Source organism: Falco cherrug, chromosome 7, assembly GCF_023634085.1.
Source record: "Falco cherrug isolate bFalChe1 chromosome 7, bFalChe1.pri, whole genome shotgun sequence".
Classification (NCBI taxonomy): Eukaryota; Metazoa; Chordata; class Aves; order Falconiformes; family Falconidae; genus Falco; species Falco cherrug.
Genome location: NC_073703.1, coordinates 20,335,655 through 20,356,532, shown reverse-complemented (window position 1 = coordinate 20,356,532; position 20,878 = coordinate 20,335,655). Strand labels below are relative to the sequence as shown.

Sequence of the window (20,878 nt, the reverse complement as noted above, 5' to 3'; positions counted from 1 at the left end):
CTGATATATTATCTCTCTCCATTCTTTTTCATCACTTTCACTTTTGCCTCTTAATATTGCTTTTTTCTCCACAACTGGCCTCAAGTAACTTATTCTCTTTTGTTTTTACCATGATCTTTAGACTTCCTTTCATCTCATTTCCCAAAGGCACAGTTAAAATTGTATTACCTGCAAAACTGAAATCTTTAATCCTCAAGATAGGTGGCTCAAACCACCTTTTTGCCCTTATTTTCACTGTCTTTCACAACTTGTTCTTGCAGTGTCAGGAGGAAAAAGGAGGAGAAATAAAAGAACAACCAGCTCCAGCACACATCACAGTTTGTGACTCGCAACAGAAGACATTAACATTTCAGATTTTCTGTCAACATACAATTTTCTACCAAAAAGTAAAATTCATTGAAGTTTTACATCGAAGCCAAAAAAAAAAAAACATCTCTGAGAAGCTATAGTGTGCTAGTACTACCCTAAAGCAGTAAGTTTAAGACACAGTTTCTTATACAAAAGGAGAAAAATCTAATAACCAGAGAACTTCAAATTCCATTACAATGATAATTCAGTATCGTCCATATGCTTTAAAAAAACAAAACAAAACAAAAAAACCCCACAAAACCACACAGGTAAATCTGCTAGTAAAACACATACCTTGGGACTCCTGACTGCAAAATTAACACTTGCAAAGTTATGGCCATCACAATGTCTGAATGTGACCATCACATAAATATTTATTTATATGTGTCATATTATAATCTAGAGAAAAACTAACAGACATTTTTAAGTTTCTGTAACTAGGAAATGCTCCAAAATTTACCAAATATGAAGTTGGTCAAAGCTTTCGTTTTAAGATCAAATAAGTCATTGGAAGAATGGACTACACCTCTGACGTGATAATACATAATTAAGACGGAAGGAGCAAAATTCTTAAAAAACCTGTAAGATTGTGAATGCCATGTATTGGTCATATACTCATACAGCACGTAATCATGTATTACAACCATTCAAGGCCAAAAAGTGTGTGCCTAATGAATATCTATATCCCAGCTTATGAACCGGCCCTTCCTTTTGTTCCATATTTGCACAAAGACAATACTACAGTGTTTCCTTTGAAGTGAGAAATCAAAGAGGTCCAAACTACAGAAGAATGGAGGTAGAAGGTGAATACATACAGAAAACTCTTCCTGAACTCTTGACCATTAGCAAATAACTCTGGTTTCTTCTCTATGTTATTAATATTCACTTTTTTGATAATTCTGAATCCTATCCTCCTCTAGTACCACAAATTACCCAGTGATGATCATCAGAGCCCTATCAGTGAAATCGATCAGAGGACAATTCCACCAACAGAAGCCCAATCCCCACAGCTCTCTGTAAAGATTGTGCTAAATAAACACGCAAATGGCACCTCAAATGACAACTGTCTGTGTGCGTCCAGGCTGGAGGCTTTTGTCAGTACCAATACTACACACACTGAGACCCAGCACAGTTACCTCTGCACGCTGGATGAGTATCTACCCAGTGGTCTCATACCAGGATTTGACATCGTCCAAAATTAATTGATGCCTACAGAGAGGAGCACCTCTAGATCTTTCAGGTGGGGAAGGAACGAGTTAGTATGTACTTTGGAAGTGCTAACTCCCATGCAGGTAATGTTTTCCCGATAACCCATGCCTGAAGCGATGCGTCAAAACTGTAGGCATGAAGTTTAAGATAAAAAATGGTTAAACTAGCTTCCTTACCACAGGTTCCATGATCTCAGTATAAGCTGCCTCCAAAAAATACTTCCTTTGTTCTAAACCTTGCCATTTCATTTGGTGACACCTTTTGCTAAGTAAAATTATGAATAATTATGCCCTATTGACCTTTTCTGGGCCCGTAATGCCTTTTGTAAAATTGGATCTGTTTTATTCAAGACAGAGTTGTCGTACTTATCACTATTCCCATCACCTTTCTCTTACTCTTTCCCAATAAGGTAATTGGAACTCCATTCAGCATTGAATAAATGGGTTTAAACTATAAGATACATAACAAGATATTATGGCTTGTGCATTTCTTTCCTAGTAACACCTAGCATTTTATGCGTATTACTGAATGACAAACATTGAACTTCTCCATCAAACAGCACTTATCATAATTCAGCTCCTAAGTCCTTCTGTATCATTTAGCTCACCAGCAATGAATCACACGCAGGATACTTAGCACAAACATTTTTGATGTAGCAACACATATGTACAAAGCAACACTGGAAGGAAATGACACCAGAGGAACAAACAGATTTCACTGGGTAGCAGGTCTGTCTCCTAACTCTGGCTCTGCTAATGACCCCTGCTTGGCCTCAAGCAAGCTTCTTCAGCGGAATGCCTTTTCCATCGCTGTGAAGGAAGAACTTCGAGCCTGTCTAACTTAGTACATACCATCATGCATCTGACCATAGTAACTATTTGCATACAGTATGAATCAAGAATTTATGTACCAAATACATAAATCAAGAGCTCCTTCAGATTTCTGCAGGTCCAAACTTGTAAGCTTGAGCTTGGTTAGCTTCAAAACTTTCTTTTGATGATGTGTTGTATCTTACTGTATCACTTCTTATGGGCCAACACCTGTTCATTTTGCTGACTAGAGCACACATACAGCATTGCTCCTTTACGAAGACCCTTAAAATGTTTGAAGAAGAAGTTTCAAGGATGAATAAGCCATTCCAAAATGAGCTGTCTTCCCAGGAGTAGTTTGCACTTTCACTATGAACTGAATGTCAAAAGAAGGCACAACCTCACATCAAGTGCCACTGTATGAAAACTGACTCATTGAAAACTTCAGCCATAAGCAATTATTTCAAATATGTAGCATCCCTGCTTTTTCAGTCCCTGATACCAAGGGGCTGCACATACCTTTATGCCTGCTATATGGAAGAAAATCAGCAAAGTGTAAAGTGAAATAAGTACAGCATATGAATAAATCAGGAGCTCAGTAAAAAGGAACAGCACACATTAACTACAGTTTGAAGAATGACTTACTGCTACAAAGGAGGAAAAAGTCTCTATCTGCAAAGTAATTAGAGTCCTCCAAAAGCGATGTAAATATTGTATCAGATGAAACCATATTTGTAAAACCAAGCTTTCTTTTCATTACTCACACTTTCATTTCGGACATATATATAGAACAGGATTTTCTTGTCATTGCTGGCATTTCAATCACTACTTCCCCTCACGGTTTTTCAGTGATTTCATAGTCGAGACACTAACACCTAGAAAATGTTACCTTCTGTGCTGATGAAACATATCATATTACTCAACACTGCGTAGCGTACTTTGAGAAGTTTCAGGAATTGACATGTTAAGCCTGCTCCTGCAAACCCACCGATCCTCTGTACTTGTAACACTGCATCTGTGTGATTTTTCCTGTTAATTCCTGTCCTGTAGTTCTCTGCAAGGTCATAAAGTAATTCTTGAATGAACATTTGGTTTTTTACATTACTGAAATACTTTGTAGGAAGCAAGCTTTTTGAAACACTGTAGTTTGACAAGAGGTATTACAGACTTTTTCCAACCACATTACATACATATGTCTATATTTAATGTGGTTTAAAGTGTATACATTTTAATACACACATTTATGATTTGTGAAGCAGCAAGAATAGCCAGAGGCAAATGTACTTGTCTCTGTAAGCTACTGTATAAGTAGATGAAAAACTTGCAGCATGGTATTTTGTTCACAAAGCTTTGGCTTACATGGTCTACACATAGTAACATTTATTATCACTTATTCTAGAGAATTTATAGTTTCCCTGACAGAGATGCAGAAGGACACAACCAGAAACAAAACTGAAAATTTCTGAGCACCAAGCATTACAAAATGGTGAGATCAGCAACTGTGCCAGTACTAAGTTAATGCAAGACTATCTGTGGTACAGACACAAGCTACCTGTTGGATCAGCTCGATGCTGAATTTAATATGAAGATTTCTGACTTTTCTGTGAAGTCCGCTTCTCCACGATAAACACATGGGCATTGTCTTTCCCCACAATGCAGACAAGCAGCTCATCTCATTTCACTAAGAGCTAAATAATATTTTTTATGGCTAATGGTGTGCTCACAGGAAACTTAACATGAGCAGCCAAAGCACTGTACATTCATACCTTACCGTATTTCAGACTAACATTTCTTCTTGCCTATTTCCCGAATAATCACAACCCTAATAATACGTATGATAAAGTTTTAAGATCTGTTATACTGAGCATATATATTATATGTTATATATAATAGTCTGCATATATACTCTTCCAATGGTCCCTTCGAAAGCTTTGCATAAACTCAAAAATGTATCAACATACAAATATCCTAAGAATATAGGATTACTTCTCATTGAATCAAGTAGTAGTAATTATATTTTGTTGTTGTTATTATTACAATAATTTAAAATATTACTTTTTTTTTCTTAATGATCTATTTTATATTTTTGTATGACAATATCTGAACCGATTGTTTTCTGTAATCTCAAATCATTCATCCAGGGGAAAAAAAAAATCAGAATAAATGCACTCGCATTTTGCCTGCTTCTGTAATCAAGAAATCTAAGATAGGAAAAAAAAAATCTCGTATTAAATCACAGAATCCATAGCCTAAAAGACTTAATGGACAGTGTCTCTTACTTCTGTTCAGCATGGTGCTACATGCATTAACAAGCACCTGTGTTAATTAACAAGCACAAGTTAGGAGCCTGTCCTAGACGAGCTTTCTCAGGGCAGGGAAGATTGCTGGGGCTGCAAGGTGTGAGCCAGAGGGTCTCTGCACAGAGCAGAGCCCGAGGAGCAGGCAGGGCAGGCAGAGCAGGCAGCTTGCAGGGGGCAGAAGCAGCCACGTTAGCAACCTTACAGACAGAAACAGCAGTGTGCTGCCTCTCCGAGATTTACAGAGGAAAGCAAACAAGCAAGGATTCCCCACAAAGTTACCTGGATTCTCAGAAGATTCTTATGGAAACCCTTTAAATATTTCTATCCTCTCTTCTCTAGTTCCATTATAAAAAGGTAACTATTCTAGTTTATATGCCAAGAAAAATGGGTTTTAAAAGCGTATTGATCTTATCTACCCAGTTCACTCTAGTAGAATGCCTAGACAGTCCTGTCTCAAATCCCTGGCACACACAAGGTCCTACCATGAACAGAAAACAAAGTGTAGCTCTTCGACTAAGTAAAAAGAAGCATAAGCAGCTAGTAATAGTGGGAAGCCAAAACTAGACAAATTTAGACTAAGGTATTGATTTTGAGTAAGATTTATTAACCATTGGAATACTGTATCTATGAGCACGATGGAGTGTTCATCACAAAGATAACACCATTACATTTTTAAAAAAATATTTTGGACTACGTGCCAAAACTCCAAAGGAAGTTTTGCAGTCATGATCAAGTTTGTTTGGGCTGTTATTTTAAGAGGTCACAGTACATGATTTTATTGATCACTTCAGCCCTTCCAATTTATTCAGCTATAAAGTGTACAACACAAAAATATGAGAAGATAAAACTTCACTTAATTACAGATTATAGAATTAAATAGATAACTCACACATAATTTTATAAAAAGCCCATTTAAAAAACCTTCTACACAGAAATGTAAATCAAACCAACACTGCTAATGAATGGTTTGCAAGTGCACAAGAACCAACAAAATTTAGCTTCTCATTATTTGCCTCATAATAGATTCTTCTATGATTCAACGATATCACTTTGAAAATTGTATCTTAACATTTGCCAAGAAGACTGAAAAAGAGTTGGCATTTCAGATTTGTTTAATTCAGAAGTCAATGTCCTTTGCCTAAATTAAAATAAAGGTTTGAACAAAATTTTCTTTATGTCTAAAGCAACGTTCTATATTAAACAGGGAGAAATATTCCCTGCTGTGTGGCACAGCATCAGGTTAAAGAGTTTAATGCTTTTATGTTAAGAAACTTAAATTATATTCTGTTTTATCCTAAAATATATAAACCCATTGAATTCTACTCATTATTAAATTACATTTCCTCCAGATAAAATTCCTTTTTACTAGGTCTAATGAGGCTATTTAACTTTTTCAGAGAAAGCGGAAACCTTGGTATAAGTATTAAAATACATGCAACTATTACTAATTTGAAAGCTAAATATTTCAGATTAAAGCTTCTAAAATTAAACTTGGTGTACATGATGATAGTCCTATTAACTTGTTTTCATTCAAATAGATCTTGTAATTTAATTAATTAATTAATTAATAATTGCTTGGCTAATATTTTTATTTCTGTATTTCTTCATAAAAATGTTCTGTGCAAAAACCTAACTAGAACTTCAAAAATTATGCTATTTTACATTATAATAAAAGTTACTGGTTTTAATTTACAAGAAAAAGTTATGCCTCTCTCCTACTCTGTTCTATTTATTGTTAGAGTAGCAATCAGCTTCTACCAAGAGTAATCTTCAAAATAATTATCTGAAAGCTGTTGACAGTGGAAAACAGAAAGGGGCACTGTGAATTTCCAGTAGGATTTGTATCAAAGAACAACACCTAATTAAAGACCAGAAATAGCAGTTTAGTTTATTCCTGTATCACTATGTAGTAAATAACAACAATAATAATAAAGTTAGGGATTCAGTAGTTGCTTCCCAGGCTTTTCAAGAAGCCTGGAATCCAAAACATAATCTTGCCTCTGTATACAGCAGTACACATAAAGGGAAAGATCTATTTATATCAAAACAAATCTCCTCTAATATCTGATAATAAGAGTATTCCATTCAGTTCCTCCAGGAAATGCCCTGTCAGCAAAGGCAATTTGCAAAGCGGAAATTCTGATGGCCATACAGATTATTTCCTCAAGTATAATCAGATTAAAAGGACTGCAACACAACAGTGAGTTTAGCATTGTCATATTCTACATGCAGCCAGATGTGTTTGTTATTTCTGTAATGCTACATTAGAGCAGTATCAATGTAGTTTATTTTAATATTTTATAGGGAACTGTAACAGGGGGACTGGTTTAGTAATAAAGCCCTTGAGCTCTCAGCTCAGAAACATTAACGAAGTAGAAATTCATCACAACTAGATACTTCAGCATCTATTCATTTTCTGCTATTTTGATTCTAATTAACACTTTTAACATCTACACCTTTCAGAAGTGTGTTAAAAGGGATGAAGAGGAATTCTAGGAAGCTTGGTAACCAAAGCATTTTTCCCCTGAAGCATAAACAAAAGCTACTATACAGAATCTTACAGCTCATGGAATACTCAAGCTGTAATGAGAATGAAGCACCGGATAACTTCCAGTCCTATTAGAAAATGAAAAGCTTAGTCCAAACAGATAATTTTATTAGTTGCTCTGCTGGTTATATCCTCTCCCTATTATTCTTAGCAAACGCTTCCAGATCTAGATCTGTAGTAATTAATTTTGATATCTAAAAAAACCCTTTTCACTCTGTTCCAAACCCCTTTCACACCCTAACAATAAGCCATTCCTGCCTTGGCCCCTGCCTTCTCCCCCACCCCAGTGAGCAGTGACAGGTTTCAGGCATATTTGCTTCTAGTTTTTTATTCTTTCCTAAGGTGCTGACCTCAGCAACAGCCGAAGAAATCTGGACAAAGCAAAAAGTAAAAGGATTTTTCAGCACTGCAACAGGATCCTTTCCAAAAGATAGCCTTATACACTCTGCACTGCTTTGGCATCCATTTGCTGAGGATGAACTAATACTAGGCAAAGGCATTACCACTGCTTGATGCAAATTCATACTGCAAGTCTTATCATTTGCTTTCAAGACCTTTGCACCAAAGGTTCATGAAATAAATAGATTTCATGTGCTAGAAACCTTGGACCTAGAAGGTGTTTAGTCGTGTCAACCTATTCCATGAGTGACAAACGCACCCTTTCACCACCCCAACATTTACATGCTGAAACTGTATCTCTAAACTCAAAATCTCAAAGATTCTACATGTTGATCCTCACTGTGAAGTGTTCGAACTTCCAGGCTTTCCAATAAATATATAAGCATACCTAAATATAAAATAACAAATTGTATTAAGATTATAAATTATATAATTACATCATCTATACTGTATATACTGTATATTGTATTAGACTATTATATATATTTAAAAATCAAAATAGACAGTATGACACACTTCTTTTTACATTCACTCATTTGAAAAGTGCCTTTTCCACTGATCTTAATATCAGCGGCCTACAGCATACAAGTAATACCACAAACTTCCAACAGCAATTGTAACAAGGAAAGTTTGCTGGTAATTATTTTCATAGCAGAAAACAAGTTTAAGTTTTGTCAAAATAATCTATTAAAAGGGCAAGGGGGCATAACAGATGATACACCACAGAACCTCATACAAAGTTTGCTACATGAAAATAAGCACTTGAATCTTTCTATGGTCTGCACTTAATTCTGCAACAAAATTAATCAGATAATTTTACTGTATGTGCAGGCAGTCAACAGAAGTCCTTTTGACAAAAAAAAAGTCTTCTGTAGTGGTTTCTATTGTCTAATATTTATCACTGACATTTCCATTTACACACCAGTGCTTCTCTAAAATGTTCCCGATTTGAAATGCTTCAAAAATAACTGCTCCAGCTCTATAATCAGGTGAAAAAAGCAGAGTTTATATCCAGTGTGATCAGAAACACTCCAAACATAAACACTATCCAAACAGAATTTTGATCAGATAAGCCAGGTTTAAAACTTGAAACTACCTCAGCCATACCATTTTAATTTTCTTTCCAACATATTCTCTGAGGAAGCAAAACACAAAACTTTTAGAAATTACCTTATAAAATACTTTTCTCAAAACTGTTCCATGACAATAGCAGGACATGGTTAGGTTAGGAAAGAAGACATTTTTCTAAATTAGTTTTGTATATAACAAAGCAATCCATATTTAAAAAAAAAAACAAAACAGCCAGCTAAATCAGTACTCAGAAATTAATATATCAAAAAACCCCATCTGAGTAGTCAAGTAACTTCAAAACAAATCTACTAAGATTTAATTTATACTTCCATAGCAACTGCAATAATAGGCCCCTCCATATAAACAATATATTGCTTTCTGCAGGTGTCACATTGCTGGAAGGATTCACCTCCATGGAAGTGTCAGGGAAATGCTACTCCATATAAATTAACCTTCCGTAACATCTGTAGCAGGATACCCTGAGGAAATAAAAGCTCACGTTATCCTGCTGACAAGGACAGGCATCAAAAGGCTCTGCAAGCAGCCCCTCCTGGCAGTAGCGTAATTAGAGAGAAGACAGGTTGTAAAGGTCAGATACACAGATATTTTGCATCTTTCTGGAAATATGAATAGCAATTAACCACTCCTGTGCGATTACTCTTATTAATGAATAATTGTGTAGTATCTCTGAAAGCTATCACACCAGGACAGTTTTACTTTCATCATTAAGAAGGCTTCTGTCAGGTAAGCACGGTCAGCAAGCCATGACTGCTGCATCGTGTTCACAGTACATAAGCATTTTCAGCGTTGGGCAGTTTGTAAGGCAATGCTTCAATGTGGACAGCGGTTCTTCCAAATTTGATTCTCATTTAACCTCATTATAATTTTGGTCGTTTGAAGAAAAATTGCACCTGCATCTCTATGGAAGACTCACAAGAATAATTTGATGGAGATCCATCAATACATGAACTTCAAGCTCTTCGACTTCAAAATCTCACTCATGTATATCTGAGGTAGAACTGAATCAATCCATAAGGTTGTGTGGGATTTTATAGCATCTGGAGTTAAGGAAACCCCAACACTCAATCACAAGCATGTCTAGCTCAGGATCTAAACTGTTACTCACCTGGCAAACAAATTTCACTGAGATCAAAGTATTTTTCCTCAACAAGCATAGATTTTCTTTGAGTAATGGTGCATTTCCTTCCATCTGTTGCACAAACAAAACTGAAATCATGTGAGTTTTGATTGTACGAGGAATGAGGTATCCATCCCCAACTCCATCACCTCCCCAAATACTTTATATTAGTTATGCAACTGTTTATTCTACTTTAAATAAAAAACATTTCAAATGCAATTCATTTAATCTAAAATACATTTCTGAAGTTACTGTTTCCTCACCATTCTAAGTCAAAATACAAAGTTTAACAAATACTCTCCATGCTGCCCAAGTAGCCAGCTCTGGCGATACCGTACAGATGCAGCTTTACTCCAGTTATCTAGAGGATGAAAACCATACAGTCATCAGTTTTTCCTTTACATACCTGGATAACACACATACATCAAGTTATCGTTTGTCTTCCCTAGATTAGACACAAAATTTAGTTTTTATGTTGTTACAGCATAAACTGTTTAAAATGGAAGAAAATCCTGTACTGGGAGGACATGGGAAATGACGTAATACCGTATTTCTATTTAGCTATTCTCAACACCAGTTCAATGAAGAGCTGACGACCATTAAAAGAGACCTGTCCAGCAGCAATACAGTCTATACCAAGATCCCTGGAGCAACACCAGATTGCCAGCTGTCCCTCCCAGGCTTCCTTCCCCACATGACCCAGCAGCGTGCGCGGAATGCTTTCTCGTTTCTCCACTGTGACACCAGGACGACGTCGACTCTCCAGACCCCTGCAGTGGTCTGTCCAACATAGGGGGTTTTCTCACGCTCCCAAGGAAAGCTCTGACCAACATGTTTTGCTCTGCAAACCCTCATGGAAGGGACTGGCTGGAACGTTGATTACACGAGGCAGAACTGCTGGTGGCAACACCACCCCATCGCTGCTCGCTGGGCCCTATTAACAAAAGTTCACTCCCCCCTTCCCCTCCCATACAATCCCTATAGGATACCACACTGCAGACATGTTTGTGCGTCTGTCTGTGCGAATGCACATATACAATTCTTGAGCTCGGTGCATAAGTTTCTGCTCCTCCATTCTTCTGTCCATATACAAGTGAAAATTTATCAAGTGGAAGAAAAAAAAGGGGAGGGCAAGCAGACTGCCTAGAGTATGTATCTCTAATTCTTTTGCCACTTTAATACTAAAGTGTACAATGTCATGAGCCATTCTATATACGCCCTTTTTATTATTGTATCTGCTTTTAAGGCAAGGACCATTCTAGCAAAAAGTAGTCAGGTTTCTGCTGTTTTCTTTACTGTCTGAAAAAGTAACAGAGAAAACCAGTATATGTTTTCCTATTACAAATAGAGTTCTATTAGTTGTTGTTTTTTCAATCAAATGCAAATACTGATTCTCTACTGTGGTTCATATAGGTGGTACGTATAGTAGCTTAATATATGCTATCCCATATTTCCAACTTTACCAATACTACATCAGAAAGCATGAATATTTTCCTACTGATTCCTGGTAGCTGTCACTCATTTTCTCTTAAAAAGCAAATACCCCCACACATAAAACGCTGACATAACTATACATATTATAATCAGTGCAAAAAACCCAGATAAAGTATAGCTTTATAGCTTTTTAAGATTTCAGTAGTGGATAGTGGATATTCCAATAAAGCTTTTTTTTTTTTTTTTTAAATCACACAGCAAAACAACAGAGAGAGAGATATGTGTAACTTCACGATACATTCACTTATCTCTGTGTTTAGAAGTACACTCAAAAACATGCCTGTGCTGTACCCTAAACTGCAGGTCTCAGACAGAGTCAAGCCACTGAATTATTCTGATGGGCATTTTTAATGAAAATTCAGCAAAGCTAAAAGAAACGAGATCTCCTAATCCATGTTCAACGCAAATGGAAATACAAATATGTCAACAAATCAACTTTTTAATTACGTTGCTCTTCAAGGAGACCAAACATGATAACAGTATTAATAAATAAGCCAGGCTCATGATCAAACATAGCGGCTGAAAAGAGATCAAAATAAATCAAATGACTTGATTGCTTTTTCTCTTAATCAGCTTTCAATACTGTAATGTTATGGAAATCAATGTTATGCTATGGAAATCAGCAGAGTGAGAACACCTATAAAATCACAGATTAAAAAAAAAGCTACGAGACTGCTTGTGACCTGACTACGCTGCCCATGCCCATTCCCCTGCCATACTGGTGACAGAAATTACAGGAGCTTAGAGGATTTAGTATCTTTATGGGCTCTGTAGCATAAGCCACTACTGTGGCATCTCAGAAGCAACAGTCGGTTTGTGTTCTGCTGCCACACGCACTCAAGGCATTGAAAGCTCTGGAATACTCCAAGACGACAGTTTTCATTGCTTACTGTCTCTGAACAGAACAGATATCCTTCTCCTTCCCCCCCTCTTCTTGGAGGTGGCTCGCTCTGATCACATACAGCACTCACCCTGAAGAACACGACTACATCAAGCTTAAAGTCTGGCCAGCTCAGAAGATAAGAACTTTTTTTTTTTTTTTTGGAGGGGGTAGTAGGTGGTTTATCCCCACCCACCCAATCCACCCCCCACCCTGAAGAGAAAAGATTCTTTACTTCTGGTGAATAAAAGTCACGTATTTAGCAGAAAATTTGTATGTAACCACAAAACGTTTGAAGAACACATTTAGAGACGCTAAAGTAAAAATTGTTGTTCACTGTTTCATTGGATGTTAGAATGTACTCTTTCCTCAGTGCAAAGTAGATACATGCAATTTAGAACTAAGCATCTTATGACATAGATATGGATAAATTGTTACTACTGCTGCTCGTGGCTATATAAAATCTACTGTATGGCAGAAAAACCAATCAGTGCCTGTTCTATCTAACACTACATCAGATCCCATATTTTAAAAAGCATTAAAATGCTTTTACACTTCTACTGTTTAATAGATACACCTATATTATAGATATCAGTATTTTCCTTTCCTAATATGAAACATTATTATGACAACGATAAAGAGATTGAACAGATCCTTTTAATTAAAATCCTAATAAAATATGAAATATGACAAAATTCTGTTCTGAACAGTGTTTAACTACATATCTACAGACAAACCATAATAGTTTCATCTCTAAAATCATATTATTTTATGGTGTAGAAATAGAAAGCATCACCTCCAGCTGAGTGCAGTATATTTCTGTTTGCATTATTATACATTTGTGCAAGTTTTCTACCCAAAGATTTTGCAACCCTGAGCAACTAAATATTGCAATATATGAGCAACTAAAATTTTGAACCATAAACATAAGTTTTCTCAGTCTGGAATACAGGTAAGTCTGGTAAGTAATTTTAAGCCATCAGCTTAAAATCTTCTGCAATGATTAAGCTTCATAAACTGTAAATAAACAGGGATCAATTGAGTTCAGTGGAAGTCTGAATCTAGTAGTTGTAGGAATGCAGCAGGAAATTAATCACAGATATCAAAATAGCTTTTGCTTCTATTACCAATCTGTTTCTACATTACACTGTGTGTAATGACTTTCATATTGGTACTCTACAAGGCAGAGATGCCAAAAGTAGTAGGAATGTGAAAAGTTATTACAAGAAGTTGGGTTTGCACATATTTTGTTCAATATATGTATTTACAGTTCTAAAACATACAGACTCCTTCACTCTCAAAGCTCATATCTGGCTTCTTTTGACTTTGGAAACCCTTCAAATCTTCCAAAATTCTTGAGACTACATCAACTATCAGGGCTCAAAGTATTGATATTTCATTTTTTTTGAAAACTAAAAAAACCCACATTATTTATGTCTTCATCATCTCCACACAATTTCTGATAGAGTGCAATGAATTGTCTTACTATTTACTATTTTCTGAAACCTCTACAGCTGTTAATGAAACTGGAATTGAAACTGGTGGAATTGAAGCAACTTCATTTTTGAATATTCAACATCAAATTATTAATCTCACTTGTTTTAAATAAATAACAAAACCAAACAAACAACCAAAAGCCCCACTAATCTTTTCCTACTACAAGTTTTGTTTTGTCCTTCTGAGTCCCTCAGACATTTCACATTTCCTACTGTCACAAACTTTTTTACTGTGTGTATAGGTGTGAATAGGTTTATTTTTGTGGTAAAATCTTTTTCTTCTTCTTTATTATCATTCATATGCAAAAAATGCAAGTATGGGGTGATACTTGCCATAATACCAAAAGTAATAATAATTTTAAGGTATCTTACATTTAGTGTTCACTCTGCTTTGAGAATTAGGGATTTGCTTTCCCTAACCAGTTTTCGCCACTTAACATGTCTGCCTGCACTTTCATGAAATATCACTCAAGAAAGTAAACAACGTACTCTTGCTGCACATCTCAAACATTTTATGAATTACAGATGATCAATTAGATCTGTTCCTTTTTATGAAGGTATAATTTTGTAAAATGAATGACTCATTTTTTTAGCATTTTAACATTTCTATATCTGTATCTGGTCTTGGAAGTGCCCCACATTTTCTTGTGCTGATGTGGTTAAAGAAACATTTCTTATTAATCTTGAAATATACATTTAGCCATAGTTGTGCCTAAATACAAAGTTATTACCAACTCTCAGGGTTTAAGGGTCATTAGTTCTTTCATTCCTTATGGCTTTATGGTCAGAAGCTACACATGATAGAATTAAGAACAGGAAAGGGACTTAAATATCCATAACATGAAAAAAATCACTTTACTTACAGAAGCATGGGTAAATAATGTGACATTTCCAGCATATAAATGAAAAGTGAATAGAGATGACTGCAGACTTCTGAAGAACGAACTAAGTATTTTACTGAAAGACAGACAGAGACATCCCTACATCCCTAAACCCCATAATTTATTTTCCTCAGTGCTTACAAAGAAGGTGAGGCAGATGTCAGAAACCAAGATTAATTTACCAAGGAGGAAGAATAAATGCTGAAGGAACCCAGACTCACACCAAGGAAGAGTTGAAGAAATTAGACTGTGCAAAGGCTGCCAAAAAACTTCAGGACCAGATGGGATGCAGCCTGCGTTTCTAAAAGAAAGAGCAAATGAGATGGAAGAACCATTAGCAGATATATTTAGAAAGCATGTGAGAACAGGGGAATTACTGATGGACTGAAGAGAGGCAAATGTAGCACCCATACCATACTCTTCATTATAAGCGGTAGCAACGATACTGGAACTGTCACAGTTTCCTATTGCATGGTTCTGTGCTAGCATTAACTGCTGCCATGGCAACACAATGCAATGGGAGCAGATGGGGAAGAGAAGGGTCTGTTTAAGGGTAATTAAGACGTGCTTGTTTAGGAAGGGGCAAGTGTTATGCCCCAGCAGGCTTTGTCTGCTCTTCAGGAAAAGCTGCTTGTGTTCTTTGAAACTTTTGCCACTGGGGATAACTAATTAGCAGATGGATGCTCAACAGAGTCTAGATTCTGACATGGGTGACAGCTGGTGGCAGCTGGGCCCAGGAACAGGCAGCCTTTGTAGAAAGGGTAACACAGAGATGCAGGCAGACAGACCCAGGCAAGAAAAAGTTGTAAGAAGTCTCAAGCTATAAAAAGGGACATACAATGTTCGTTCCAAATAGATGCTTCACTCTGCAACACCTTTTCTCCCCATTTATAAAGATTTCTTTGATTCACTTCCTCTGTTTTCATCTCCAGTGTTGTTTCTTTCTCTGCCGGTTCACAGCTTTACTGGTTTATATTCCACTTTTTTTCCTTCTTCCTCTTCTGTCAGGTATATTCTAATAAAATGCCAATGGGGATAGGATTTTCTGTCAGTTGTTTCCATATAGAGAAGAAAGAATGGAACCAGCAGCCTAAGGCTGGAAAAAACCCAGCAATAGGTGAGACAGCACATTGTTAAAAATTTAAATGTTATGTTAATCTACATGCAAAAAGCAATTTGGGACATGAATGTCATCAGAGTTTACACACACTGTAATTACAAACTTTGAAGACTGCATTTCCAGATCCCCTACTTAATCCACCAAAAGGCATTAATTCACGGCCTGAACCAGCAATTCATACGCTGGGAAAACATATACTCCGGGCAGGGGACACAGGTGGGAATTCCCCAGCCAGTCTCTGACTTCCCTATTTCACATACACATAAAAGCTCTTCTTTTTGGCAACCAAAAGTTGCACTAAAGCACAACATTTATACTTGGTAATAGAGAGGAAGAGTGGAGAAATGCAAGACTAACAGCTTAAGAAGGAGCAAGTCAGTAACAGTGTTCCAAAGTAATAAAGATTCAGAAAAAGCCCATTCTAGAAAGAAAAAAAAACCCAAACCACCAAAACACCTCAAAAGCCTCAGTTTTAAGGCACAAACATCTATCAGGAGGAAACCTCATCATATCTGAAAGACTACTTTCTAGCCACCCAAAGTTACCTCCTGTCTAGAAGAAACTCCATTTGTGATCCATGCATAGCATCAGAAAAGGCCTCAGAAGGCCATCAGAAAAAGCCCCAAATGGCATCCAGAGGTAGCACTTTAACCTGGGAATGAAATTGAGCTTAACAAATAGCACTACTAGAGTTTTGCAGAAAACATTTATCACACTGTGTTAATGCCTAGTGAATAAAATACTGTATGCTATTAATTTCCACAGACTGCTCACAAATGTCAAAATTTAAGCTGGATTGTGCAAGTGTGGTTGATGAGAACTTCTATTTTCTGAATAACCGCACAAACATCGCTAGGGCACATTCCTGCATATGCATGCACATCTAAAATTACATACATCCTAGACAAGAGTTTTTGAAACCTACTTTCTGAGAAGTGCCCCAGTAAAATCTAATCAAATGAATCTTCACAGAAAACCAAACCCACAAAAACCAGCACAAGTTGCTAAATACAGCATATCTGTATGAAATATTCATAATTTTTACCTAGCTATGTTATTCATCAAGATAAGTTATGTAACAAAACCCTAAGAAATCCCCATTCATTTTTCATACAGTTGGTTATTTCTTCAAGTATTTGGAAATGAAAATTTTCACATAGAGCATAAAAATACCCAAATGAAAAAGCAAGAGTGAACATTGCAGTTGTCCTGCAACTACTGAAGCTTTAACTGCGGCCAGGAGCTGAGGAAAGGAAAAAATTAGAAAGATATACAACCAACCTTTGTCGGAATGGCTCAATCAGGATGCAGCTAAGGATGCCTAAAGCGGAATGGTTCAGTTGCTGTTCTGTTCCTATTCTCTCCTATTCCTCTTCAGCTGCTCTTTTCACTAGTTTCCAATCCAAGAACAGCATCCAGTAAATGAAAAATGCCCTCCTTGAAGCGTGTGAACACTTACCAATCCAAATTTGACAGGAAAAAAAAAAAAAAGAAGAAAAAAAAAAGAGAGAGATCCACAGTTTGCATTTCACATAGGGTGCTGGAACATAGCCACACCAATGGCAAATACTTGTATGTTCACAAAGTCTCCTGCAGACACTGGCAGTTACTGAGACTAGGGTAAGAAAGTGAGGAAAGACTGAATAGGAATGAAAGCATGATAGCTGTTAGCTTATTGAAAAGGACCCAGAACTGTTTTTTAAAATAAGAAAAGAGAGAATTTACTACCAATAAATAAATACATTTTTTAATAAATCATTCAGGTTTAACTACTATGTGAATCTGCTGCTAACAAACAGAAGCAGCTTTGACAGAAACAGAAATACATTTTAAATCTGCTTTCAAATTGATGTAACCCAGAATATAGTTATTAATAAATACATTAACCTCATTTTTTAGATACAGTCTCACAGACATTTGGTATAACCACAGTCACGCTGCAGTAGTACGCAGAGACAGCTGATCTGCTTTGGTTACCAGGGCAGCATAGCCACGTTAGCGCTTTATACAAGTAGCCCTCAGTGAAGGGGAGAAAAGGAAGTGAAGCGACAAAACTATGTCCCAACTATAGGAAAATCGTATTTACAGCTCACGCTTTCTTCACTGAAGTCACTCAAACCTAAGACACAAATCTATTTTAAGTCAGGATTAGTTAGTTATGGTGCTTATGGCACAGTATTTAAAAGTCACGCTGAAAAATTAAAGATTCCATGGTGTGATTTCTTATTGCCATGCTTTTGGTTCACTCCTCTCTGCTCATCTATGTGCTCCTGTTCTCAACAGCATTTGACCAGTCTTCCTTGTGTTGCCAGACTCACATTTAAATTCCTCCTGCCTTGTCCTAGTCCCCTGCTTTTCTCTTCCCCTTGACTTAGCATGCAGCTCCTCTGAAACTGAGTATTTTCCTTCCATGCTCCTAGAAAAGAGGTCAAATAAAAACACTCTGCCCTCAGTTTCAAAGTCGGGGTTCACACTCCAGTCCAAACCAGCTCTGAGCAAAGTTTACAGCTTTGTATTAGAAGAGCGACTTCGTGAACCAGCACTGGATTTGCTTTGCAAGTAGAATCCATTATAGCTTTCTAAGGTTCTTTTTGAAAACAAGCAATACTCAGCATTCAGCCATATCCTAGTTTATCAGAAACTTTGCAGAACTCTGGTATGTAAGATGTAGTTGTTTTTATCCAGTATTTTGTTAACCTTTAAACTAACGCTTCAGCCTCAAAGACAACTGTTTGTCTAATAGCGGGTTCCTAACAAACATCTTGATCAATGAATTCAAAGAATACACATGCTGAAACAATACTGCAGAGTGATCAAGGAATGTGCTAAAATAGTGATATTCTGCATCTCACCCCAACATCACAGAAGCATCTAAGCCAACAATGACATACAAAGTGATGATGCCTTTAGACTCTGCCATTCTCACAAGGTGTGCATGTTTTTTTACTTGTTTCTCTCTTACAGTCTTGACCCATTTATGCTAACATTGTCTCTCCATTAAGAAGACTATTTACTCCAGCTACCAAAATCAAATCTCTGCTTGGGGGTGGGGGAGGAAAGACTTTTCTTTTTTAATTCAAAAACTTCAACCAGATTTCACCTGAAAGGAAGCTGTAAATTCTTTTACCATAGTTTAAAAATACATGTCTCATCACTTAACCTGAGGTCCTAGAGTAGCTTAAGTATCACGGTGAGGAGCATGTCAATACCCCACATCATTGAGAAGACTATGCGAAACTTAGTTCACATGTTCCTTCTATACATTTTATGTATAATCTGTTTCCTGGAGTTTGGTTGTTTCTGCTATACTCAACAATGGTACCTGGTGGTAGGAGATAATGAGGAAAGATTTGGACCAGTTTTACATATCCAAGCATCTTGTGGGGCAAGCATATATGTGGATGTATTTATTTAAAATTATTAGTAATTTCTTCGTTAAAACAGCTATAGATCTTTTACTGAAAAAAGAAACCAATTGAAGTCTGATAATCAAATAGTTCAAGTTTTTCACAGGACTTCTAGAAAGAAAATCTTTTGCAACAAAATACCAAGCTGACCCAAGACAAATATTTTCTAACAATGTCAGTTCAGTACTTGACTGATTCTTACCACAGGTACAGTCTGAGACCTTGCACAGCAGCTCATCTGTGTGCCTGATGTGCGGGGTGAACTGCTGCTATTTAGGATGACTTCTCTGTGAGGGAGAGGGAGAGGGAGAGGGAGAGGGAGAGGGAGAGGGAGAGGGAGAGGGAGAGGGAGAGGGAGAGGGAGAGGGAGAGGGAGAGGGAGAGGGAGAGGGAGAGGGAGAGGGAGAGGGAGAGGGAGAGGGAGAGGGAGAGGGAGAGGCACAACGTAATGGTTCATTTGAAGGGATTGAAACAGAGTGCTTCCTTCCATTTTAAGCCAGAAGAAAGAAAATCAGAAAATATCCTAAATAAAAAAAAAAAAAAAAAAAGGTACAGACCAGATTTTTGAGTCTTTATACCCAGGCTAATTACTAAAGGTATATGCACAGATCTGCATGTTCACTGATACATGGAACTGTATCTGGAATGAAGATTCCATCGAAAATACTTTTAAATAGCTATTCTGCGTAATCAAGATTGCTTATTAATAAGTAGTATTGTGTTGTGTTCACTGACATTCATGACATAAAAAAACCCAAAACATCACACCACACTTCTGTTCCTTGGAAAAAATATTAAATCTATCAGTTTATTGTAAAAGCTTTCAGTTAGAAATGTTTTTCTAACTAAAAAAAGTATTTCTCTGGGATCACCCAAATGCCAGATGGCAACAGAGAAGCTTTCTACACAGTTCAGAGGCTGAATTAATCTCCTTAGCACAAATAGATTTGCAGTTACCATAGACTGTAACAGAAAAATAATCTCACTGCACAGTTTAGTTTTGTACAAGGCAATTCAACCTCACAAGCTACACAAGCTCTCCCCCAGTTTTCAGAGACTTCCATAAACCATGAGGAAACAAATTCCTATTTTAACACAGCATTTTAACCTTAAGCAGTGGTACTGATGTAGCCAGCACTTAATTTCCAAATAAGAGACTCCTGAAAGATTTCCCCAAAGCACTACAAATTCTTTTGAGATTTCATAATTAAAAATAGAAAACATTTAATGAGGAGCCATCTGAAATATATGGAAAATACTGTTCACAATTAATGAGTAAAGCAATTTAAAGAGCTCCTTTGACCAAGTGTCTCCTCTGGTAAATGTAAATACAGGTTTGATAACCTGTGTATGTATAGACACAGCATTTTGACAACATAAGGAACTGATGGCTAGGTAGTGACCAATAAAATCAGATGAACTAAAAAAACCTGGTGAATCCTTTAGATAATTAAGCTATGCAGACACTTAAGCATGAAACCTTCTATGTGTAACTGAAGTTCTGCACATTAATATCACAGTAAAATTTCTTTAGTATGCCCACATTTTTAAATCTTTTACTGAACACATAATACAAAACACCAGTCCGGCTAATGTCTTGTAAATACAACTATTCTCAGTTTCAACTTTGGTTCCAGGGTGTTACACCATGCAACCACTCACTCATTCCTATACCAATACCACATAATACATTTCTAATAAGATACAGTCACAAGTTAATAGTTGATTAACTATCTGTGTTTATTAGTTCTTTGACATCCTTTTTTTGCCTGCAGAAA

The 20,878-nt window shown here is 36.6% G+C and overlaps 1 protein-coding gene across 5 annotated transcripts in view; it reads right to left on the bottom strand.

The window, feature by feature from the left end:
- Positions 1-20,878, bottom strand: part of ENTREP2 (endosomal transmembrane epsin interactor 2) — a 145,872-nt gene that overhangs the window by 64,463 nt on the left and 60,531 nt on the right. For 3 of the 5 annotated variants that reach the window (XM_055716591.1, XM_055716596.1, XM_055716592.1), the window contains exon 3: positions 9,811-9,894. The exons of the other annotated variants lie outside the window; for them this stretch is intronic. In XM_055716591.1, coding sequence (XP_055572566.1) covers positions 9,811-9,894 — 84 coding nt within the window. The remainder of the gene's footprint in view (positions 1-9,810; positions 9,895-20,878) is intronic. 5 annotated transcript variants of the gene reach the window in all.